Source organism: Diabrotica undecimpunctata, chromosome 10 (genome assembly GCF_040954645.1).
Source record: "Diabrotica undecimpunctata isolate CICGRU chromosome 10, icDiaUnde3, whole genome shotgun sequence".
Lineage (NCBI taxonomy): Eukaryota > Metazoa > Arthropoda > Insecta > Coleoptera > Chrysomelidae > Diabrotica > Diabrotica undecimpunctata.
In genome coordinates this window covers 27,515,860-27,542,598 of record NC_092812.1, presented here as the reverse complement: position 1 = coordinate 27,542,598, position 26,739 = coordinate 27,515,860, and the positions used below count along the sequence as shown (strand labels likewise).

At 33.2% G+C, this 26,739-nt stretch overlaps 3 protein-coding genes across 8 annotated transcripts in view; 2 read left to right on the top strand and 1 right to left on the bottom strand.

The window, feature by feature from the left end:
• Klp31E (kinesin-like protein 31E) overlaps nt 1-13,203 on the top strand; it is a 183,761-nt gene extending 170,558 nt beyond the window's left edge. Inside the window, exons 4-8 of the mRNA XM_072546695.1 lie at nt 1,446-3,372; nt 3,860-4,191; nt 8,580-8,743; nt 9,263-9,457; nt 12,112-13,203. Of these exons, the coding sequence (XP_072402796.1) occupies nt 1,446-3,372; nt 3,860-4,191; nt 8,580-8,743; nt 9,263-9,457; nt 12,112-12,124 (2,631 nt within the window). The 3' untranslated portion in view covers nt 12,125-13,203. The remainder of the gene's footprint in view (nt 1-1,445; nt 3,373-3,859; nt 4,192-8,579; nt 8,744-9,262; nt 9,458-12,111) is intronic.
• A 7,521-nt stretch (nt 13,204-20,724) lies between these two features.
• LOC140452102 (protein KRTCAP2 homolog) lies at nt 20,725-23,826 on the bottom strand. Its single transcript, XM_072546168.1, has 4 exons — nt 23,729-23,826; nt 23,455-23,673; nt 22,094-22,160; nt 20,725-21,012 (listed from the first exon to the last, which is right to left on the bottom strand). The coding sequence occupies exons 1-4, from the start codon at nt 23,730-23,732 to the stop codon at nt 20,901-20,903; spliced, it is 402 nt and encodes a 133-aa protein (XP_072402269.1). The 5' UTR covers nt 23,733-23,826; the 3' UTR covers nt 20,725-20,900.
• Nucleotides 23,827-25,308: 1,482 nt separating this feature from the next.
• Nucleotides 25,309-26,739, top strand: part of EndoA (SH3 domain containing GRB2 like, endophilin-A) — a 254,127-nt gene continuing 252,696 nt past the window's right edge. For 5 of the 6 annotated variants that reach the window (XM_072546091.1, XM_072546090.1, XM_072546093.1 and 2 more), the window contains exon 1: nt 25,309-25,476. The gene's annotated coding sequence lies outside the window, so the exon portion shown is untranslated. The remainder of the gene's footprint in view (nt 25,477-26,739) is intronic. The other variant, XM_072546089.1, reaches the window with a different exon arrangement.

The window sequence follows — 26,739 nt, the reverse complement described above, 5'->3', positions numbered from 1 at the left end:
ATTCGGATGCATTTTTTCCCTTGGGTTATTCGGTTTTGTACATCTATCTTAACTCAGCCATCTGCTGATATGATGCTTCCTAGATATTTATACTGGTTGCAGCCTTTTATGACTGCGTTTTCAAGCCTCAGATCTGTGGTATTTCCTCCAATTTTTAAATATTTTGTTTTGCTTATGTTTACAGTAAGCCCTCATTTGGCATATTCCTTAAATAATTTTCGATTCATATAATTTATATCTTCCTCATCGGTTGCAACCACCACCTGATCATCTGCAAACAACAATGTATACAGAGTTTCTTGTCCCACTTCGATGCCCATAAATCTACATTTATTTCTCCAATTCCTCAATGCTTCTTGGACGTATATTTTAAAGAGTGTCGGTGATAAACAACACCCTTGCTTTAGGCCTTTAGTGACTTTAAATTCATTTGAGGTTCTGGTTCCAATTTTTACACAACTAACTGCATTTTCGTATAATTTATATATCGCTCGGATATACATCGAATCCAATCCGGACCTTTCGAGGACCTCAAACATTTTCTTTAACGGGACACTATCATATGCTTTCTCAAGGTCTATAAATACCAAATGGGTCTCTCTACTTCTTTCGACACGCTTTTCAATTATTTGTCGTAGGATAAATATATTATCAAGGCAGGATCTCCCGGTACGAAAGCCGCTTTGTTCTTCAATATCTTGTATCTGTCTTTCAACCCTCTTTAATATTCTGCCGTACAACCGGCCCACAGAGCTCGTCACACTAATACCTCTATAATTGAAACAGTCTCTTTTATTCCCTCTCTTATATATGGAGCTTATATAAGATTTATTCCAATCTTTAGGAATTTCCTGGTCTCCACACATACATTTATTGAAAAGGTCTACTATTAATTCTAAAAGTGCAGTCGGCCCATATTTAACCAGCTCTATGGGAATGTCTCCAGGCCCTGCGGCTTTTCCGTTTTTAACCTCTTTTAAGGTTTCCGTCAATTCAGATAATGTTATTATAGGGATTTCCTGTCTTTCGTCTCTGTTGTCTATTAATCTAGAAATCCATGTTCCGTTGTCTTAATATCGGTCCATTCCGAGTCTTATTTTCGGGTTTCGTAGCAATGGTTTTTTTCTGGGGATAGGTCGCTAGCCTGTCGTCCAACCTTCCCCCTTTATCCAGACTTAGGACCGGCACTGTTAGGTACTGAGTTACTCAATCCACCCAGCACTTGCTATAGGCGGAATTGTATTAATACATACTTTAATTGAACTTTTCTATTGCCAAATTAATAAACCGGAATACAAAATAGAAACCAAACAGAAATATCTTTATCATTAGACAGATTATTACTGTTTAAAAATAAAAATTTATTTATAAAGTGCTTAGTTAAAGTATTTGTAGAAATAATTGGGAAAATTCCGTAGTCTTAGTATATTCATTATTAATTTCAGGATAAAGTCTACAAGATTCATGAAGATCAGTGTGGTGGTATTCAGGTAAAGGGAGTAACTTTTAAGACTGTTTTATCTGCCGAAGAAGCTCTTTCATGTCTGAGAGTGGGAGCTCTTTCCAGGACGACTGCTAGCACTCAGATGAATACTCAATCCTCTCGTTCGCATGCCATATTTACATTACATATAAAGCAGCAACGATTAGTTTCTTCTGAAGATGAGACTAATGAATTCGAAACACTTAGTGCCAAATTTCACTTTGTTGATCTTGCCGGATCCGAAAGACTTAAGAGGACAGGTGCCACTGGAGAAAGACAAAAAGAAGGCATTTCAATAAACTGTGGTCTATTAGCTTTAGGTAATGTTATATCAGCATTAGGAGATAAGTCAAAGAAAGCTTTACATATCCCTTATAGAGATTCGAAACTCACTAGGCTGTTGCAGGACAGTCTTGGGGGTAACAGTCAGACTGTGATGATTGCTTGTGTTAGTCCTAGTGATAGAGATTTTATGGAAACGTTGAATACATTAAAGTACGCTAACCGAGCGAGAAACATTAAAAATAAGATATTTATAAATCAAGATAAGAGTTCTAAGACTATAGCTCAACTGAAGCAACAAATCGCTCAATTGCAATTAGAATTAGTTGAATACAAACAGGGTAAAAGACTAGTCGGTGAAGATGGAGCGGAAACTGTTAACGATATGTTCTATGAAAATAATATGCTTCAAGGTGAAGTTAATAACTTAAGAACGAGAGTTAAGGCTATGCAAGAAACAATTGATGCGTTAACGCTGAAAAATACAAGTCTTTTAGCCGAAAAGGCGACAGGAACCTGGATAGGTGTTTCTTTAGACACTGAACATGATGTTTCATATATGATTCAAGGTTATTTAAAAGAAATCGAAGAATTACGAGCAAAATTAATGGAATCCAACAACACCTGTGAACAATTGAGGAAGCAGATAACTCGTACCAACCAAATTTCGTTCTTAGATTCCACCATGAAACAAAACGCTTCCCTCATAGAAAAAGCAAAGCAAGACCTTCAAAAAGAGAAAGAAGCGCTTAACAGAAGATCATTAGAAATCGAAAATGACAGCGATGGTGAAAGCGGTGACAATGACAGCGAAACTGAAAGCGATGAAAAAGAACTTCACAATGAACTCAAAGATGAACTTATTACTTTAACGAATGACATAGATATGAAACAAAAACTGATCGATGAATTAGAGCAGTCCCAACGTAGAATGCAAACCATGAGACAGCATTACGAAGACAAACTCATGCAACTGCAAACAAAGATTCATGCTACGCAGGAAGAAAGAGACAAAATTTTACATAACTACAGCTCACAAGCCGAATCCTCAGACACTATTAAAAAGGTTAAAGATGAATATACGAAGAAAATATCGGATATGCAGAAAGAATTAAAACGATTACAGGCAGCTCAAAAGGAACACACCAGGCTAGTAAGAAGCCAAAGCCAATATGAAAATCAATTAAAGTCTTATAAGAACGAAGTGTTGGAAATGAAGAGAACTAAAGTTCGATTAATGAACAAAATGAAAGAGGAATCTCAAAAGCACAAAGAAGCAGAACAAAGACGACTTAGGGAAATAGCCCAGTTGCGCAAAGAATCTCGTAAAAATGCAAACGTCATCAAATCAATGCAAAACGAACGAAAGATAAAAGACCAAGTTTTAAGACGAAAGCAAGAAGAAGTTTCTGTTTTAAGGAAGAATCAAAGGAGTAGACTTAGTGTAAAAGCATCTGGAAGAATTACAAAAGGATTCTCCGAAAAGACTGCTAAACAAAAATGGCTAAGAGTGGAAAAAGCTATTAACAACATAGCTTTGAGTAAAAGGGGACTAGTAGAGCAAGAAGTGAGGATGGAACATTTTCTAGGAAAGAGAGAGTTATTGGGTAAGATTTTTTTTGACTTAGATTTAAATACTATGCTTAGATACTTTCATACTTACATTATGCATCTGAGACCAAAGTTAAATTTTCTAATTGCCTGAGTTTAACTTTTTTCTTTAGCCTTACTTTTTATACTAAAACAGTATTTTTTTCCTTAAGCATCTTATTTATTTTTATGTTGTAGTATGCACGGAACCTACGATCCAAAAGACCTATTACAGCCGTCCTTAAATGTTCTATTAGTAAATACTTTTACTGAATTCATCTAATTTTTTTATTTATTTTTTGCAGAAAGATCAGGTGAGTAAATCGATATTGTAAACTCTGGTATTCCGTGCCCCATAAGTACCTCAGTGCTTAATACATCCACAAAGTTATTCGAAGGCTAATGGGTCTGTATATTTTTATTGACTCTAAAGAATGTTACTTTAATCTCCTAAGCTTTTCCTCAGTAGAATTACTCAATTCTAAACTAGCAATTCAATTGTAGGAAAAGAACTTGAAGCTTTAGAAGAAAGAAGGCAACAAGCTGTGGTAAAAAACCAAGACATAACTCAACTCGACAGTTACATTGAGGATATAAAGGAAAACATCAGTTATGTCCAGGAAACAATCAGTGAGACACAACACAATGTCATGGCGATCGAAGAAGCTGAAGATACGAGTGAAAACCATGATCTGCAACAACTAGTCCTGAGTATTTACGATATTGACGAAGCAAAGTATATTATTCAAAAGCTGTATAATATGACGCTGAGCCAGAATCATTTAGTTGCTCAAAGAGATGCCAAATTGAAGGAAAGTGAAGCTACTATGGCAGAGGTAAAATCAATCATTTTTTTATCTTAAAATAATTTCTTTTGTGAATTATTTACAAGCTATATTGATAAATGTGTTTATTATTATTCTATTACACGATATCTTCGTTCTTAAAAAACTGATTATTAGACAAGTAAAGAAATAAAAAATCTTATCCACAATGATCAACCGAAATATATAAAATCCTTTACATAGGGGAGCACGGGGCACAATGAAACACAAATTTGTTTTTTATTTTTCCTGTTTTTGCATGTAGGTATATCAGTTTGAGATGTGTTTTAAAATATGCCCTTCGGTACTAGAAACAGACTTTTAGTAGCATCAAAAACCTTATAAAGTAATAATCAATTAAGTTTACAAAAAAAATGTTTCTTTGTGCCCCACTACTGGAGCAGAATATAACATACATAGGGTTAAAATTCAACATATATAAAAACGACTAAGTTGTACAATAAACCAATGAGATTGCTTTAGAAGTATGCCCAATAAAAGTGCTATACTATAGTTTTATTCCAATAATAAAAAAAATAATATAACATCAAAGGAAAAATAATTCAAACGTTGAATATAGTAGTTAGCCAATATTTAAATTAGTGAAGTCGATTCCGAAAGAAATAAATTGTTTTTGGCGTTGAGTTGATCCCCCAAAAACGGGGTTCTCCAAAATCATCTTAATGCTATTATCAGCGACTATTGATACATCTGGAACTGGTGGCTCTACAATGGTTTTGTCCTTTTTTTCTGAAAAACTTCACTTCGAAATCTCCGCTCGTATTCTTTTCTTTCATAACAAGTCCTACGTAGAACTTCCTATTATGGCTGTTTAATTTATATTCCACCAGTACATAATCATTTTTAATGGGTGACCTATCCAGATCTATGAATTTGTCTTCATTAAGAATGAAAATGTCTTCAATGGCGTCCAAGTCGTCATCAGTCTCAATATAATTGACTACATCCTCTTCTTCAGATGAAGACTGAACCTCTTCTTCGATTTTTTTTAATTTCTTTCTAGTGTCCTTATTAAAATGTGTTATTTTCCGTTTGACCATTTCTCTTTTTGCTATTGATACCGCTGTTTTATTGGCAATTGCAGTCATTTCTGGAGTACTGGTTGCTATCATATTTTTCCTCTTGTTCGACCGTTTCTATTGTTTTTTCTACTCCCTGCCTTAAGAAATCATTTAAAATTTTCAAGTCCGCATAAGGAAATGTTTACATTACTGACGGTAGTAGAAGTACTGGGGTCTTGAGAGTTGTTATTGAAACTTATTGAGAAGTTGGCATCTGCATCGATTTCCATTGTTGAGTTGTTGATTTTTTTCAGCAGGAGCATCACCCATATGGGTAAATCCCTGTTTTATTAAAAGCATTGTAAATATTTACTGTTTGTCCAGGATGATGCATTATCCAAGTATCTATTGCAGCATTGTAATACGTTTTGAATGGCTTAAACACTCCAGCGTCTATCGGTTGCAATTTATTGGTGGAATGTGGTGGAAAAGTTAACATAGTCACTCCATTTTCTTTGTACAAATTAAGTGCCTCCAATGATAAATGACTTTCGTGATTGTCGCATAATATCAGAGTGGGCGATTCTATGCTGCTTTTTGAGTGGTGGATGAAAATCCAGCCTCATGGATTTGCCAAACCAAGAGTACTAGTGGGGGCTTCCTGTACCATATATATAATTTAGCTCTCCAGGCCTAGAAGGCCCATGGCTTGGGTTACTATTCTTTTCCATTCTTTTCTGTTTGCTGTTTATTTTTCCAGTTTGGTATTTTAAGTTTTTCTATGTCTTTTTCAACATCCTTCTTCCACCTGGTTTTCGGTCTGCCTTTCTTCCTTTTCCCTCCTATTCCTCCCATTAGCATTCTTTTTGGCAGTCTCGTGTTTTCCATCCTTTGGATGTGTCCCAACCATCTCAGTCTTTGTGACTTTATGATCCCTACGATATTCGATTCTCCATACATCTCCTCTAATTCCATATTTCATCTTTTTATCCATATACCATTCCATAATTTACCTCCAAATATTTTCCTGAGGACTTTTCTTTCCCAGACTTGCAGCAAGACTTGCTCGGATTTGTTCATTGTCCATGTTTCACTGGCATATAATACAATAGGTCTTATTACTGTCTTATATATTCTTATCTTAACCCTTCTAGATATGTTTTTGCTTCTTAATAAATTGTTTAGTGCAAAAATACAACGGTTACCGGCCATAATTCTCGCTTGGATTTCTTCCTTCATATTTGGTCTTCTCGTGAATGTCGCTCCTAAATACTGGAATATTTCTACTTCTTCGAATTTATATGTTTTTTCATCTGTTATTACTGTCAGATATTGTTCTTGTAGGTAATCTCTTTCTGTCCATTCCATATATTTGGTCTTTTCTTCATTTATGTACATCCCTTTCTTTCTCGCTTTCATTTCTAATCTTTTTATTATTTCTTTTAATTCTTGCTTACTTCTGGCTATCAGTACAATGTCGTCAGCGAATGCTAAGCATTGGTGTTTTCTTTGATATATAAGTCCTGACCTGTTGATTCCAGCTTCTCTGATGGTAACTTCGAGGACGATATTGAACAACAGCGATGACAGTGGGTCTCCTTGTCGCACCCCCTCACTGACCTTAAACTTATCTGTTTCTTCGCCATTTATTTTAACCCTATTCTCTGTTTTTCGGAGTGTCACTTTTACCATTCTTATCAGTTTTTCACTAATTCGCATTTCACGTAGTGCTTTGTCACCAAATCTTATAGGCGTAGGGTTCATTATGAATAGTGACTATGGGCGCAATTTCGATTGTAGAGCCAAATAAATCTATATCAGGTATACTATTAACACATTCATTGCCAACTTGGACGGAAGAGTTATACCCGTGAGCCAGTTCTATTTTTTTATTACAACTGTCAGTTTTTTCATAATAACCTCTCAGAGTAGTATTTTATTTTAGTTTTTAACAATTTATATTACAGAAAAAAAAACCAACGCGCCAGGCACTGGATATAGCTAACACTTCCCTATGGTCCTTCCACTTTATGACACATATGCCTCGAGAATTATATTGGTTGACCACTTCACCTTTTTTTAATTTTTTTGCTAAAAGTTCAGGCGGTTTTCCTTTTCGATTAACTTTTAGTGTGCCCTAGCATATGTTTGGTTATTCAATAAAGTCTCAGTGAAATTGAAACTATTATAGAAGTTGTCCATGTAGACCACATGACCAGCACCAAGTTTTTCTTCTAATAAACATAGAACCACCTTTTAGTATGTTCCTCCTAACTGTACATCAGCTGAACCTGAGTAGACAACAAGTTTTAATACCAGCCCATTCAGCTCACATAGTGAGTACAGCTTTACACTAAACTTGTGTTGTTTCCCCTTGATGTATTGCCGAAATTTTAGGCAGCCTCTCCACAAGATCATGAATTGATTTAATAGAGTCCTGTAAGATTTAAAGTCATAATATTTATTCATTATCATTCCAATCATATTCAAAATCACAAACAACGTATAAAAAGTGCAAATCTTGGCTACACTGATGTTATCGATATTATCATTATTATAAGAAACACCAACAAAACGAAATAACTACATAGTGATAAGCACACAACCGCGAATCCTACGCCTATTCGTTATAGAAGACAATTTCATCCAGACAGTAACGAATAGGGATGTAAAGCCAGAATTATGATGACAATGATGATCTTTATACTGTTTTAATTAAAGCTGAAGTGTAGTTATTAACTATTTTTAACTTTTAATAATAGTTCATGTATTTATTTTGTTACTACATCTTGCAAAACAAAAAATATTAGTTCTGTATATCATGAATGAAGTTTATCTTTACAAAAATGAAACGACCAACCTAATAGCGCCATCTCTTATCGGACAACGAAACTTATTGAACAAACTAAATTAAATGCACAGAGTGCTGTTAAATAACCTAGAGATCGAAGGCGCTATGATCTTATTAAGACAGAATTGAAACCGGCTAGATGGCGCTATTTTTCGGCGGTAAAATAAGGGGGCAAGAATTTGAAAACTAAACTTAATTGAATATAAAATTGAAAGATCTCGCTTATGTAAGCTTTATTTAAGATTTTTATCATGGAATAAAGAAATTGGGCACTTGTTTTATTAAATTGAACTTGTAAGTAAACAAAACGATTGTTTTATGTCAAAACAATTACAAAAAGATACCTATATCGTGGATTTAATATTCACATTCACAACACGCGCAACTAAACTTTAAAAAACGACTTCGCTTATATTCCCCGAGTTCTACATCTAGTTTATTATTAATACATATATGATTAAATGAAGATGGAACATGATTTTTGTGTTGTATATGATTTTTAATAATTGTATAAATTTTATTTTTAGCTTCAACAAGAAAATAATGTAAAAGGACAACTATTGGATCATGTCCTTCATAATGAAATTCCAATATTTTCAAAAGAACTCATTACCAGTATTTCTAGTAATACTAACGATACTACGAGTTCTACCTCTTCCCGTTCTTCGTCTCCTGTACCTTTAGAAATGCAGTAAGTTGTCAACTCTTTTAATTTCAACTTTTTTATTATCTACACAAGTACCATTAAAAATAAACAAAAATATGTTCTATTTATGAACCAAATGATAAAAAACTAATTTTGTTTTCCGATTGTAAAAGGAGTCAGCAGGTTCTTAGGTGATACAGATTTTATTTTACTTCAAGGTAAATTAAAGAGTGAATATATTAGGCGACCTGGTAATGAGGTAACGTAAATGAAATCCTGTAGAGAAAAACAACCGAATAAATATATAACCCGAGTAGAAGAGATTAAAATAGTTTGCTTCAAACAAATCTTCGGTTGAAAAACGCAGTGTGGATTAAGCAAGTTAAAGATGTTGTAATTAACCACACGTATTGCAAACATTTTAAGATATAAGTAATGGAGGTAATTAGGAAGACAAATGATAGGAGTATCTTTACTTAGTTTTAAAATATTGTTTACTCACACTCAACTAATTAAAAATGACAAATGTCTTTGCTAGATATCTACTAGTATATTATTTTTTAGTTTATCTATTCCCGAATCTCAACTTTCCCAGTCGCAGTCGCACTCCAAATCTAAAATAAGACGGCGAACTGCCCAACCCGCAGAGTTATTGTTTGGACTTCACGCACAGCCAGAGATGAACCATTCCCAAGATGCATCAACAATGAGGTTGGATTATGGTATACAGCGGGTACCGAGTGTTCCTGGGACTCTTAAGTTAGTACATATTTAGATATTTATATGATTTATATAGACTATGAATTATTTGCCAATGTCATTATCGATTTTTGAATAACTTATATGTTTCCATTTTAAATTTTTCAAACAGTCCACTATATGGTATTCCTTAAATAAGTAGTGAATTATTCATATCACAGTGATCCTACTAATTTTACCTGTAAATACTAAAACTCAAAAGCAAGTAAGTGTCTGTATTTCTGAAATTTGTTAAAAATGCGTGCTGGATAATAAACATCGAGAAAATCGTGGATATTAGGGTATTAAAATAATTTATTAGTATTTACTAAGTAAATCTACATTTTTATAGGGAAAATAAATTATAGTCCAGTCGATTTGACCTCTAAAAATCATACGAACAAGCTGAATTTTTCTGAGAATGTCAATTTTGGGACTCCAAAAAGATGCAAAAAATTTTACCACTCTTACCCCCGGATTCCCCATAAAATGGCCCAATAAGGGGCGAAAACAGAAAAAATCGATTTCTGTACGCTGTACAGATTATTTATTTAAACGAAATTATCTATTTAAACATGTAGATGAGATAATTTTGAACAAAAATGTTTATTGCACTTTCTATGTAGAATGAACCGTTCTTTCGAAAACAACGCTTAAAGCGACCGGCGATTTTAAATGTCAAATTGCGTTTTAAATATAAAGAGTGCAACTTTCGTATGCAATTTTTCTATTTTTCAGCAAATGAAGTCAGTTTCGTTTGTTATTTTGATTTTGCCACGGTATTTCGTTTGTTATCGACGATTTTCTCTGTCTGAGGAAGTCTTTCCTTATGTTTTGATCTCTTGCATTCAGAACCGTGTTTTTGAATGTATTCCACATAGCTTAGATGTTTCCTAGCTTGAATTTTATGTCTTTTTTCACTCCTATTTTAGAGTAGAATAACTTTAGAACCTTCAGAAGCTATTTCTCTCCTCTTTCTGACGTTGGTGCTGACCTATCTATTTGATGTTGATATAAAATTCAGCTTTAACACCTTTATTCTGGCGATAATTGGTAAAAAACCTTTAATATTATATTTTAGGGTAGGTGTAACCAATATGCCCACTCTTATCCGCGGCCATCTTTTCCTGAATAATTTGTATTTTTTGTTTTAGTATAATCCTCTCCTTTTCATATTACTTCGATCATTTCAGGGATATCCCGCTCCTTTCTCTTTACTGTATTTACAAGTTTGCCGGCTTTGTAGAGAGTTTTACCGTCTTGACGACTGAACGCCTGCTTGGCACTTAAGACCAACTTTGTTTTCACTTGCCATGTCAATTTACTTAAAAAAATCAAATAATATAACTCTTTTTTTCTCTTCTTCCTCAGCTTTTCCCTTTTCAGGGGTCGTTGTTCCCTATCGGGTCTTTTTCCACCTAAACCTTTTTCCTAGCTACATCTATCTTCTTTTCCTGAATCTTCTTTACTCGTTTACCACACTCTTGTATGTCTTTCCTTTTAGCCCTTCCCCGATTTTTCGATTACATAGTACTCCGCTCATTCGCTTCCAGTTAAACCAACCAGCCTGTATCCTGTGGACATTTTTTTTCGATCTACCGTTCTATTTTCCGTTATGTTGAAGCGAAGGTATTTAAATTCTCCTACTCGTCCTAGTTTTTCTCCAAGCAGGTCTATTTCCCCACCCCTTCCACTTCCTCCCAACCACACATACTCCGTTTCCAACCTGCTAACCTTAAGTCTTCCCTCTTCAATATCCTTTCTCCAACACTACAAAGTCTCCTCCAACATGTTTTTGCTCTCCTCTACTAATACGATATCATCAGCAAAAAGACCAAGGAGCCCTCCCTTACTTTCTATGTTAAACTCTGGAAAACTTTCGGTCAATCCGACACAATACGTACTTCTCAGGAACCCATTTCTCTCCCATACATCTTCATACCTCTTGTCTTGTAAATTTTCATTGTGCGCGATATTAACTTTATCCTTCTTAACTCTATGATTCTTAAAGTCCTGAATGTCCCCTTTTCCATATTCCTTCCTTCGATGGTTTTAGCAAGGTTTTTACTGCCGGATGCCCTTCGTGATGCAAACTCTCCTTCTTTGCCCGGGCTTGGGAACTACCTTAGGCGGAGTTAAATATCAAATAATATAATAATAATCTTAAATAAATAATATTAATGAAATGGTTTTCCACTTGCCTTTCGTATCCTACGCCACTGACGGAAACCTGATAGAAAAAACGGAAATTACCTTTAATTTTTTCTTTTAGGAGGTGGTAAATATTGCTACCAGTAGGCATTTGAGTATTAATCAGCACCTGCAAATCACTGGTAAAGAACTGGAAAACAACAACCCTATTTTATGTAAAAACTAACATTGATATACTCTTTATAAAATGCAGTAACTCAAAATAATATCAAAATTTAGACCTTAATAATTATTACAATTTATGAATTAACATATGTAATCAATTGTTGTTTGTTTGTTTATTTTATTCTTTGTCTGTCATAATAAATATAATATAATGTCAGACTAATCAAACAGACTGCTCAAAATTATCAAATCTTACTAAGAGTCGTATCAGTTTTTTTAGGAACCAGCTGTGTATGTACCTAATATTTAAATTTTTATACATTTCAAATATTATTCTAATAGAAAATTTAAATTTACAGGTTGAATTCCTGATGATACATGAAGTACGAGTTTCATCCAGCGAAGATACCACCCCAGAACATGAAAGAGTATTTCAGTATGTCTCTGTAAACCGTCTTCAATTCACTACATTCGTTAATAGTACTAAAATAATGTTATTTATATTGTTTTTATTCTGCCTTTTGTTATTCTACTTATTTATTTCTATTTGACAAATATTAACTAAACATAATAGTATGACATATGGAGGAATATTCATAACCAATCGCGTTCTGTTTGTGACTTATTTTGGAAATTACAGGGTATTAAATAAACGACCTTTACCACAATTAAATAAACTTCAAATAAAAAAGAAGGTATTTCTGGTGAAAATAAAAATTTTCATGTATAAGATAAATGACGATATTTTTAAATATTCAAATATCATTGCTACAGCTGTTAAAAAATTAAAGGAAAGTTTAAATCTAAAATAAAGGTACATATAAAAAAATGATGTGAATCTAATATAGTGATGAAGATTATTATAAAGTAGATTTTGCTTTAGCTATTTAAATTGATTATTTTGCTCACAAGTTTTTTGTTGCTATATGCATTCATGAAGAAGAGTTATCATATTTTTTGTTTTCCTATTTCATCCAGGAAGGTTGAGGTGTTAAATAGCCTTAGCTTAGTAAGATGCCCACGTTTATACAAAAATTTTGAGCTTAAACGATCCTCAAAACATGAAGGTCTGACTGTAAATGTACCTATAGGAGCTTTGTTTTTTCAAACTGTATATTCTGTTTTATCAAATAAGTTCCAGTGATTCCATTGCTCTCTATTCAAACGTATTCTTTGAGTCTTCCCTGTCTGTGAATAGCTCAATAAGCATGTAGCAATCAACGTTACAGCAAGATTTTGGATTGTCCCATTATCTGCAGTTTTTGTTCTGTTGCAATATTTATTTTGGAACAATATAAACGTTTGTTTGATGGCCTTATCAGATTTCCACGTCACACTATAGTTAGACTACATTTTTTTAGTTAAAACCTAATATAAAGAGAAAGAATAGAGATAACCTAACAATTTTTTTTAAATAAAATTATAAAATAGAAAAATATTAAATTAGATTAGATTAAAAAATATGTAAGACAGCCAAAATTTCTCACTGTACGTGTTGAAATAAGGAGTGAAGCTGAGTATTTTTAAAAACTCGATGACTTTTTGCTGTATCTTAAAGACAAATCATGATATCATATAATTTTCTTTTAAATTGTAATAAATTGAATATAGACTAAGAAAATATATATTAGGATACCATCAATCCCTATAACAAGGGGTAAGTAGCTAAAAATATGAAAATTATCTGGAAAACTTTGTAAACAGTTTTCGTGGATGGTGAAAATGATTCTGGTAACCATAACTATATCAAAAATCACCGTGTAGACGGTTTCTCTTGGTCATCTCAACTGAAAGTTGAGGGGTGAGTGGCTAAAGACACAAAAAAGAATTTGAGAAGAAATTTGAAAGAAAGAAAAAGAAGTTTTTAGTGAATTTTCCTTTCCATCCCCTAGAGTGAGGTTATGCCAATCAAGAACTCTCTGCAAAATGATTTTTAATATAGTGATGGACCACAGAATCGTTTTCATCATCCACGGAAAAACTTTAAAAAAGTTTCTGGTGCTTTTCAGCCACTCAGACTCTTCTCAGGAATAGAAGTGGAGGGGTGATAAAGGGGAACACTGGAAACAGTAATTGTGATAATTTTATGGTTGAAAGAACCATATTCGCTTCGAAATTTCTTGTTTTTAGCCAGTTACCCACGACGTTCACTACTGGAGTGAAGGTATAATCAAAGAAAACCCTCTATATGGTGATTTTTGATTAAGTTATAGTTGACAACATCCCTTATTTAACTTCTAATGTACTGGTTAGGTTTTAGCTACCCATCCCTTATTTCAACCCCTAACGTAGGTACTAGTTAATGGTATCCTGATAAATATTTCCTTAATCTATATTGAATTTACTACAATTCAAAAAAAATATACTAATATGTTAAGTTACTCAATTTTTTCTCTTTATATTATATTATAACAAAAACAATACAGTCTTTGACTAGTTGCAAACCTTGGTATAAATGGGATTAGCAAGTGGGAGAAAAGTGCTAGGTTGGAGAATGACGTGTTCGGTCCACGTCTCCTTTTTTCGATGCCGTTGCCTTCTTCGTTGTCGTCGTATTTCAGTATGCCATATTCTCTTACTCTTCGACTGTGTCTGGAAGATCGATTTCTTGTAATACACTTCTTCATAATACACAATAACATGTCGAAGCTATCACCGGCATGGTAGCTTTCTCTCCATTAACTGGTTGTCTGCGAGAAGTTGGAATATGGTCTCGACTGCATGGTTTTCATTGTCTCACAGCGGAGGTTTGCTTCGAAGAATCTTCGTTATTTCTGACCATAGTTGGTCTACGATGATTTAACAGCGTTCCTTATACACGATGTTAGGGTCCAAACGGCGAAAGAGTGCCATTTTGTAATGTATGACAGCTTCTGTTGGACGTCCATATAATTTGTAAAGTAGCCTTAATATTTCAGCCGGATGGTTGAAATCAGCAGTGAGTCGATCGAAGAAACTCTTATCTTCACTGTTCTTTCGAATTACTTCCCCTCCCATTAAGTCTCTAAGATACGACTTCCAGTACCTCTTCGGGATGTTTTCTGACTGTAGGTGAACGGCGTAGAGCCGTTAGGGACTCCTTGAGCTAAGTGATAAAATTAAACTACCTTTGAGTTGGAAAACCAATCATATTTATACACTGGGTTACGGGCCCGTGTATAAAGATGTAAGGAGAGCTCAGGAGTGCTGGATTGTTACATACTATCTTGCATAAAAGATCTTCCCTGGCGCTATAAAAATATAGTTTCATATACTTAATGTAAAGTAGCCTTAATATTTCAGCCGGATGGTTGAAATCAGCAGTGAGTCGATCGAAGAAACTCTTATCTTCACTGTTCTTTCGAATTACTTCCCCTCGCATTAAGTCTCTAAGATATACGACTTCCAGTACCTCTTCGGGATGTTTTCTGACTGTAGGTGAACGACGTAGAGCCGTTAGGGACTCCTTAACCTGAGTGATAAAATTAAATTACCTTTGAGTTGGAAAACCAATCATCTTTATACACTGGATTACGAGCCCGTGTATAAAGATGTAAGGAGAGCTCAGGAGTGCTGGATTGTTACATACTATCTTGCATAAAAGATCTTCCCTGGCGCTATAAAAATATAGTTTCATATACTTAATGTAAAGTAGCCTTAATATTTCAGCCGGATGGTTGAAATCAGCAGTGAGTCGATCGAAGAAACTCTTATCTTCACTGTTCTTTCGAATTACTTCCCCTCGCATTAAGTCTCTAAGATATACGACTTCCAGTACCTCTTCGGGATGTTTTCTGACTGTAGGTGAACGACGTAGAGCCGTTAGGGACTCCTTAACCTGAGTGATAAAATTAAATTACCTTTGAGTTGGAAAACCAATCATCTTTATACACTGGATTACGAGCCCGTGTATAAAGATGTAAGGAGAGCTCAGGAGTGCTGGATTGTTACATACTATCTTGCATAAAAGATCTTCCCTGGCGCTATAAAAATATAGTTTCATATACTTAACAATTTCTGTCATTTTTTCTTACACCTGATTTTATTATAATATTAACTATACTGGGAATAAAACTCTCGGTCACACAAGTGCCTGAATCAGATTCGCACCACACCCTTTTGAGCCCAAAGAGTGTGTGTGCTCGTCTGAAAAAAAAAACTGCCGTAGATCATAAAATAAAACTGCCACATAAATACGCACTTTTTATAGTTATTCTTATTTTATACTTAATATTCTTGTAGTAGTGTTGGTAGTACTCGATTGCCACTGTCACTTTTTTATATATAGTGCAGCATATTAGAGGTTTAGGAGTCACCAAAGTCTTCTTCTTTCTGTCTTCGACCTACAACTATGTAATGAGCTCTTCTTCTTCTTCTTCGTCTAGCCATTCACGTCCACATCTGAACATAAGCCTCTTCAAGTCTTCCTTTCCATTGTTTTTTATTGTACGCTACTTGTAATGAGCTCTAATAGAGCGAAATATGTCATGGTGTGGCCTGAGCACAAACATAATGAGAATTATAGACATTTGCTTCTGGAAGATTTGAGGTATTTTAGTTTTCTTTCTTAGATATTCTACTTTTTCTTCGAAGTAAATTAAGTTTTCAGTATCATTCTCTCTGCTCATGCTACAGTTGCCTTCTTTTTTAAAGTTCCTTTGTTAACTGTTTTTCTAAAAAATTGCAATCAACAACTCTAAAATCTTGAATATATTGCTTCGCATAGAGTTTCGTGAGTGCATATCTTTTATAGATTGTATAGACGGGTGCGACTTGCCCCCACACTGCGACCTTAAAAATATTTTGTGTATACTATACATCTATATTCAGTCCAACAGATCCAAGCTTCGAAGGAAAACTATTGTTCGTTTACGAGAATATCTGTATACTGGCGAGGCTCTAAAAATACCTATTCTAGGTAATTACGGCATTAGTGAACAATTGCCCTGCAACCGTAGACCATATTCGGCCGTTTCCCTTACATTTTCGCATCTACTGTTGCTGTGTTCACAGAGATGGTAACTAAGTTAGCACCTAGTGATATCTATAACACCTGGAATTACTTGAGTTCGGACATCTGAAGCTCCGAGAGTATTTTTGCGTAGCGAGCAAAAGGTTGTAATAATCTTTTGCTTGCCTTTAGCCCGAGTAGTAGGTTACACCAAGTTCTTTTTCTCATTTTTGGACATTTTCCAAATCCATGCGGGTTTATAAAACTATCAGCAGTCTCAATATCAACAATCCCTTTATGCCCTGACACCCAGAACAGTTACTTTGTTGCTCCCTGCTAGTTTCTTAAGGAATTGTTCGCATTTCCAAGCTATTATCGAGTCATGAGTTTTAGAACTACAGAGACTTCAGTGCAGTCTAAGCCAATACATATTTTAGCTGATTTTTTAGTTTTTTGTGGTACCCTTAAATATCAAAATTTATTGCTGGTACTTCTGCTTAAAGGCTATTGACTATCTGGTGTTTGGACCATAATTCTTGTTCCTACTTGCGTTTTTGATCCATCAGTATTAAACGTGAAGGCACCTTTTATGATTTCTAAAAGAGCGATTGTGATATAAACTTTCTGGAGTTCCAATCTATTGTCACGAGTTGTAACCTTCAGAACATTTAGTGCAAGTTGACTGTCTGACGCGTTAAATATTTTGTTTGAAACGAGGCGCTTTTTCAGACCCCCTGGAGCACAAAAAACAGTTCTGTTTGAAATATTGTAAGAGCATTTCCGTGCTCCGAGCAACACGTTTTAATACAACTTTTTTTATTGACATTGTCAATAAAACATTATCATATTATTGAAATTACAGGTCAATTACCCGGTCGTCTTCTCTGGAAACCGCACAGATTCGACTTTGTTACAACAAACATTCAACTATATATTGTGCAAAAGAAAGCATCGTAGCATTTTTTCTACGTTTTCATCATCAATTTTGCTACATTAAACTTTTTTTTATTTAGTACTAAACATAAATAGTACAATTCATAAAAACATTCCTCAAAGTCTTTAGAATGTTAGTGAGAATTAGTGAATAAACAAATGTATCAGAATAATTTCAAAAAGAGTCCTATGAAGTGAATAAAGATAAAGAGAAATAAATAGTAAAAAGGAAATTAAAAATCATTTAATTCGTTTATTGCCATAGCCACAATGTACCAAATTTTGACTAATTCTTAAGACTTTAGGCTAATTAGATGTGGCTTTAGTGCAAAAATGAATTACGTACCAACGAATAAGACATTGATTCTTTAAAATATGTGGAAAGAAAAGATCTGGTTAACATATGATACTGTATGGTTACCAGACATACTATGTATAAGAAAATACGGAGTGGATGAGGTAAATGGATAGCATACAATAATCAAGAACGGTTGACCCCAAAGTGATCAAAATACAGGGGACTGACGGGACTACAACTCATAAACATTTAGCCAAAAAATACGATAGCTATTGTAATACTTGTAAAATAAATATTGATATATAACAAAGATTTTTACCTTGACAATCTTGTGCACTTGTTTTCCGAAAGAAATGATATTTTGGAAACTTTTATAAAGAGTAATAGACTATTTTTGATATTTTTAATATTCCATAGAATAAATATTTTCTATGACCAAATATTTGTTTATCAATTACGAATAAACTTGACGAATATTCCTTTATATCACCATTTGTAGATTTCAATATATATATATATATATATATATATATATATATATATATATATATATATATATATATATATACTTTTTTTAAAATAGTACAGAAATATTAATATATATTTATGAACGTAATATGTATGTAACTTTCGTAAAACTTGAATATAAGGTACCAGCTTAATGCGCATGTCATACAGACAAAATTATATTAATACATGTGTAGGATCATAAGTATATACATTTTAAAATTCATATAGTTTACGCACTATTATTATTTTGGCAACTTTAAAATAAATGTTCACTTACGAATGTTCCTTAAATCAAACAACCACTTCCAGTTAACATGGACACAAGTAATTTTTAAACAAGACAGAAAGAACTTAGCCTGATCGTGTGACAGATATTGCTTAAACTGGTTGACTTGTATTCATGGCATTAATATACGTAATAAGCACTAACAGAACAATTTTTGATGTCCAAATATTATAATAAAAATAATAAATGGATGTGTAGTAACTCTTGTCGATTATTTTTAACCCTTTCCTTAATATACAAGGTGTGTCACATAAAACTTTTCACCTAGATTTTGTTCTTATTGAAGTCAAAAACAAAAAACGATCGGAACCATCAAATTTTATTTTTAGAGTGACATATTTTTTAAATATAATAGAAAGGAGTATCGTGTGATGTACCAATTGACAGGTTATTTAGTTATATTTCAAATGTAACCCGAATTTTTATTTTTGATGGACAGTTCTTGAGAAATTAATTATTAAAATGTACAATCCAAAAAAGTTAACTGAAAAATATTTTAACAACTATAGACAAATTTTACAAACATTCCTATAGACGAAACTCTGAAAACTAAATACAGTATCCAGCATCACCACTCATCTCTCATTAAACATTGCATGTCCAACGCTTATTTCATCTTTCAAAATGAATTCTACAGTCAAATAAATGGTGCCCCAACTACTGGAGATAGTGGGCTCCCCACTATCTCCAGTAATTGTCAATATCTCTATAGAAGACTTCGAGACTTGAGTACTATTCACATCAATACTCAAACTTAGATATTGGGTACGATATGTTGACGATACATTCGTCATTTGACCCCATGGCAGGGATGCTTCGATGCTTTCATTACTTCGTTTATCGAAAACCCAACCATACCAACTCTCATCATCCACCTTCACAAATTAATTCAGTCATTAATAACCTTGTCTCCAGATTAATACGCCTTTGCGATGATGCAAGTAGACCCGATGTGCTCTCTAGTTTAAAACAAACCCTCATCCAAAACGGTTACCGCAAAAATCACATCTACAAACATCAATCACCTACTCAATATCAACCGAAAGACTCAGAGCCTCATTATACGAAAGCTTTTCTTCCTTACATCAAAGGTGTCATTGATAAAATTCTTAAATGAAGAGGAATAAAGATAATATTTACCTCCCAACAACTTTTATCTCTTGTTCAGACTGCCCCCGATCTTATATAGGCCAAACAAATCGTAAAATCCAAAATAGGATTTATGAACATTCCATTTCTGTTCGCAATTCCGATTCAATTTCAACTCTAGTTCAACACCATCAAAGTCGGCGCAGTGATAAACGACGCGGTTAAACTCGGAAACATGTTAAGTTTAATATTAATGGTTTAATTGTCCTAACCGCGAAAATCTTTCGGAACATATATGGGAGTAAGATAATATCGTGCTGTAAGCTTATAAATAAATCGTTTAAAATAAATTAGAACAAAGGACAAAGCCCCTAATGGACATAAGAATGGTGACAAGATAGAGTAGGACTACATAAAAACCTAATTTGATGTCAAGTAAAACACACATAAAAGACATGATAATAGAAATCAGGACAAAGCCCCTAATGGACATAAGAATGATGACAAGATAGAGTAGGACTACATAAAAACCTAATTTTATGTCAAGTAAAACACACATAAGAGCTCAGAATGTTGTTGGAGATCTCACCATTCGATACAAAATATTTGCATGGGTTTGTGCAAACAACATGGGAGATGCAAATATAACTAAGCTACAGAACATATGCAAGCAAAGTAGTATGGTAGAAAGATAACAACTATGCAACGTAGGTATGAGAAAACAGAGTAAACTAAAACTCAGTTAGATAGATATGGTGATGTAAGATGCTGAAGTGAGCGATATTACTGTGAAAACATACAACAGTAGACACAGAAAACATAAAAAAAGGCTGTAACACCAGTTATGATGATGATTATGATGAAGTTAAACGCTTGTAAATAAAGATTTTTAAAATACAACAGGATTATGGAAGGTTTTTGCAAGCTTTGAGTGAAATATTTATTTAGTAGCATTTTTTAAAAATTAATATAAAAACTACAATAATATCAGATCTTCAAATGTTTGTGTGAAAAAATTATACATTATAAAAACTGTGACAAAAGGTCCACCTTAAAAAGTAACAGAATAATTACAACTCAGATATTTGTACAAAACACTGTGTTAATGTCTTTTCTTCTTTCCTGTCTGAACAACGACTGGAGGAGCTTGAAGGTTGTATACCTTTTGTGAATACTTATTTACATAGTAGAGGGCACATAGAGAGAGCAATAAACTAAAAATAAAAAAAGATTAGAGAAATCAATTTAAGTAAACAATAATCATTTTAACACATTCGCTACCAAGCGACTCATATATGAGCCACATCGATTGTTCGCATAGATCAGTGTCTAACCCTTGAGCCGTGGATCGTACTGCACATACCGGCAATTTAAATAGCTACGTTTGGACAGAGCAGATTGCGTTTTATATAAGGTCAATAGGAAGGTGTAACATATCTGAGACGTGTGCTCTATAGGTAGTGGCTACTGTTCGCTAGAAATTTAGCGAAAACACATGCTACTGTTTTCGAGAATACCATGAAGGCAGCTAGTGGATGTTTTATACTTTTTTTTTCAGATAATCATATGTTTTTGAGTTTTATGTGAACTTCCTGTTTTTTCTTTCTAGTGTTTTGTTCTTTACTTGTGTTTTTTAATTATATTTTAATTTACATAAATTTTAAAATTTCTCTTATATCTCATATATGAGCCGGATCAAAAAATCCCTCAGGAACTAAATATTCATGTCCGGTTTATATAAATTACAAACATTTAAAGGTTTTTTACAAATATTTGACATAACCTATATAAGAACAAAACTTAAGTTACCCCTTGGTAGCGAATGTGTTAAATAATTCAACATGTATTAAATATAAATGGAAAATATTGATGATCTTGAAAAAACTGATATGACATTCCAATAGAATTTTGATGTGGAATGTAGTTATTATGAACTAAGTAAATAAATCTGGAATGATTGTCATTAATAAGTGTAAAAGTTCAAAATATTAACAGCAACAAAAAATCTGCAATCTAATTGGACTTAGAGAAAATATTCGCCAAATGTATATTGACAAAAATTAGGCGAGCCAGAGATATACAAAATGAAATAACATTAAAGATACATGAGAAAAGACCTTAATAATTAATAATTAATAAAACTAACTAATAAAATTAATAAAACATGAAGCTAGAAATTAAATGAATGGAAACAGTGAAATGATAAAGAATCATTTTTAGAAACCTTGCAAATCTACCAAAATAAGCAAAAAATTTAAATACCTAATTTTACAATTATTAAAAAGCTTTACTTACCATGAGGTAGCACATACACGGTGAATGGTTGCTGATGCAACAAGAGCAATTAATAAACTAAGTAAAACTAAAAAAAAAATAATATAAATGTATTAGAACATACATATACAACTAATATAGATGCACAACATTTAGTATTATAGCATATATTTAACCCTTATACAAGTAGTGACTTCACACATATTGGAAATATTTAATACGCTATATAAAAACTTATAGTTGATTTTCTCATGAATTGATTAACAGATTCCGCTATTTTTTTACCATTTTAAACTTTTTCTTTGGTATTTATACTGTTCGGCAAAAGTTTACTCAAACTTCCCTTTTTGGCTTATACTGGGAGGAAGAAAAAATATTTTTCTTATGTTAAGTTTGAGACACCCTGTATGTAGGGCTCAGTTGTATGGTCACCATGGGGACATAATGGAAAGGCAACTCCCCTTGCCCCTACTGAGCCTTAGGAGAGATTATTTTGGTGTTTCATTTAATTACAAGTTACTTAGTGGTGGCATTGACTGTGCTGCTCTGTTGGGTCAGATCATGTCTGTAAAGTTAGAACTCCTAATTCAGACCAACATTATAATTTATTAGTTTCTTGTTTCAAAGAAACAGTGGGTATGCTAACTTTACAGTAAAGCTAGAATAGCCATAGCTATATCTTAGCAAGGAAAAGGGATACAGGGCACATCTTGGTGGCATATCTTATTTGCTAATTAATTGCTGTTGACTGGTATATTAACCAATCCCCAAAAGCTACCCCATCATTCTCTAGCTCAAAACGAAACCCCAGAAAACTGAGATATTAGCCAAAAAGCAAATCACAAAGAATTTATTGCTGAAGTATTAGTGCCAAGAAACAATTTATTGCTGCAACTATTTCCGAGAAACAATGCGATTATGGGACAATGAGCAAAAAGAGAAGATACCAATGCCTTGTTCCTGCACTTGATTTATATTTGATTGATAAATGATTTATAGCCTCTTAGAAAACCTAAAAGGTACAACAGAGATTCAAAAGCAATACACAAATATTACATTTACAGGTATTCAATGTTCAATAAGTTTTCTAGTGCATTTTTGTCTATTTATTTTTATAAACTGTATATAAATATTTTCTAAGCTTATTTTGAGAAGATAATGTATACTTTTGGCCATTTTTATAATTTTTTTCCTAAATGACTATCGAATTTCCTAACTAACATAAATCGAATTGAGTGAGTTGGTTAATTATGTGCTAAATTACTAAATATGTTTTTAACTGTGTTTTTAAATTTCTTATCTTTGTTTAACTAAACAAAGTAAGTTAAATTCAAAAGTCAATGCCGGTTGTTGAAAGTGCCACATTGGCAATCATAACTTACCTTCAGGAAACACTTTAACTTGAAAATTTTTGCCAAATACACAGGTTTCAAGGTTTCCTATGGATGTTAGGATTAATACGAAAAATAGGGAACCAAAATATCCTCCTAAAAGAGTATGTAATTGGGATGAATTCAGCCAAGGTTTGAACATTTGCATTCCAGATAATACTAACAATGAACTTATAGAGGATAAAATTAGAGACGTCCCTGTGGCCACCGCTAAAACATATTTTATTTACTATAAATATTCAGAATTAGGTCTATTTATATGTACCCATTATTTTAATTATTAACTAATTGAAGCAAAACAGATAATTTAATAAACTGATACAATGACTTCTATCAACGAAGTGTCAATTTTATATATTTGAGGTTATGTTTATTAGAGGTAGAGGTGCGAAGTTATAATTGTATAAAGTTATTTTCAAAAAAACATACTTTATAAATAATTTTTGAAATTTTGTGCTATTTGATCTAATTGTTAGGGTAAACGATAATTAGCGCAGGAACCTTGTGGGTGCACTGTGCTAATGAGTATACCAAGAAATGGTCTGTGTATAGTGAATGTGGATGTAATAAGGGCTAAGGAGAGCTTATGGGAGGGGGCAAACTTCATTGTAGTCGAGTCCAAAAATATGTCGGAGTTAGGAGATAATTTTCCGGAGATTCAACAGAAAAAGACCAGGAAAGTTCTTTGGTCAAATAACAACCTTACAAATCAAAGGAGAGAAGTCAGTCGAAAAATTTAATTTCGCTAAAAGATCAGTTGAGTGGAGCGATTATCATTAAGACTCACAACGCAGAACAGACAAAAACAGAACCTTGGAGAAAGCATTGCTAGAAGATAGAAATGTCAAGGCCACATACAGTTCTCTCTACGGACTCTCATATAAATATACTTTCACAGCAACCGAAGTCGGCTGAATACACTCAGAATGACGGTTAGACACTAAAAGAAACTTTTAAAGGGTGCACTTTCGTGAGTCCGAAACAAAACTGATCACTAGATACATGGTAGCATACTGAACTGGAGGCCATAATTTACGGTTTTATGAAAACTGGCGTGTGGCAATAAGGTGTTAGATCAGAACAATATGAAGTAGGCAATAAACTCATTTGAACTATATAAATCATCGGGTTGGTTTAAGATTGGTAACATACCAAAAACATGCAGGTTGCCAAGAGTGGCTTTGTACCCTTAGTACAAAGGTCTCTTTGTGCCAAGAGCCGTATACTCTACGCAATGAAACTGGGAGATACCATGGTACAATGGACCATGGGGAGACACAGTGTCAGCAGTTCAGCACAGTTAGCCAGAGGTAATTCACAGGAGTCGTATCTCCTCTCTAGTGGAACCTTGTCATGAATTGGTTGATAGCTAGATTCAACAACGACATACATCAGGTCCTAGGATATACCAACAGATTGCTCATCTAAGCCCACTGAAAATTTAATAGCACACTCAGTGATGGAACGCAACTGTAGTTCCAGAATGGACTTCAAATGTCGGGCTTAACATAAGCCCTCAGAAGTTCAAAAGGATTATGTTCTCTCACTATGAATGGTACAAATTTAAATCTGCTAAGTAAAGTAATGGTAATATTAGTAAATCCTGGTGTAATATAAGAGGCTAAGGATAAGAATAAGATAGAACGAAACTATATTCCCATCTCTAATTATTTTGATCCCATTTCTATCTAAGATCTTCCTGCGCTGCCATCTAAGAAGTCTTATGGAACTATTTTCGCTGTCATAAAGATTTCTACGACAACCGATTCATTCCAAAAAGAGTAGATAGTGGTTTTAACATTTCTGAATTAGCTTTTTTTGAATGAAGCTTGACAATCTTGACATGTGTCAGTTAGTGTCTGTAGTTTGTCTGATGCACGTATTTTCACTCAGTCTTTCTGAGTTATCTAACCTGGTTTAAAATTCAGTGGATGAAAAATTTGAAAAATACGAAGAAGTTATCGTAGTTTTTAAAATTTTAAGAAGACAGTGTTTGGAATTTGTGTACTTGAGGTAAGTTAGGTTTAATTAATGGTTTTAAGGTCTTCCTGTGGGTCTAAAATTCTATAACGGCACGATTATGTTATTAGCTCTTTGATTATTTAATTTGTAAATCCATTTCCTAAATTTGCTACAATAATTTATCGTTTGTAAGGTGTAAATTTAATTCTATTAATATAATTGTTGTTGATGTTTTTATTTTTTATCGTGACCCTCAGTATAAATATATATTCTCCAGTAAAAACTCATATGAAGGTAACATTATTTAACAAATATAAACACTTCTACATGTTTAAATAATAAATTCTGAAAGAGCTTCTTGATTTCTGTACATAGATTTGTGACTGACTAGTTGATCTTGAATTTTAAATAGATTTACTACTAGCTTATTTGTAATACTTTATTACTAGTGAAACACTTTCTACCCACCATATAAGTTTCATAATTTCCTTATACCTTTTGTTTACTAATACTACACCATTATCAGCTACATAATTTTGAAGATCATCTAACTTTTATCACTGAATCTATGATTAATTAAAATATATTTACTCTACATTATCAATTAATTAATAAATATTTATATTGATATGTACTTATATTGTGTTCATATGAGAAGGTATTTGTATTTATGGAAAATCATGCTGTTATCAGCATTAACAATTTGGAACAGATGTAGCTTCAATTTAAACTTTTTATACTTACATTTGAAATTTTATTGTCACCAAAATTATAATAGATTGTATAATAATCAGTGGAACTGTTCAAAATATATCTGAATACAATTTTTATGTATTGGTAAATCAACTCCAAAAATATGTCTTGATTTTACTGAGAATAGATTCACACAAGATTAATATTGTAGATTAGGTGTTGACTTCTGCTCTTAGAGATTGTTGTTGTTGGTTGGAAAGGGTCATCTTCATTGTGTCAATGAAATCTTTCCATTTGCAAATTATCAGTGTCTTGTTCCTTATTCTTGTACTATTTTGCTCTCTATGGAAACATTTTTGTTTTTTCATATATGCCTCAGTTACAATATAATATAATATTTTGTCTTCCTGATTTGCTTATTGATTTACTCCTATAGAGTGTATCATGCCATGTCTACTTACCTATATTAGTAATTTATGGTTTTTTCAGATAAGTAAATAGTTGGTATATGATAATTTACTAGCCTTTAGTTTGTATCTATAAAACTTTGGGCATTACCCTTGATTGAACGTTTTAGAAACTGATACTGTTGAGTGGTATTAAATATGTGAAGAGGACTCT

Bases quoted from the DNA above. Each gene is read 5' to 3' on its own strand.
- LOC140452102 (XM_072546168.1), bottom strand. The intron at 22,161-23,454 runs GTAAGTTATGAT...TTTTTTTTTTAG, and splicing joins AGTTAAAGTGTTTCCTGAAG to TTTTACTTAGTTTATTAATT. The intron at 21,013-22,093 runs GTAAGTAAAGCT...TTTTATTTTTAG, and splicing joins CGTGTATGTGCTACCTCATG to TTTATTGCTCTCTCTATGTG.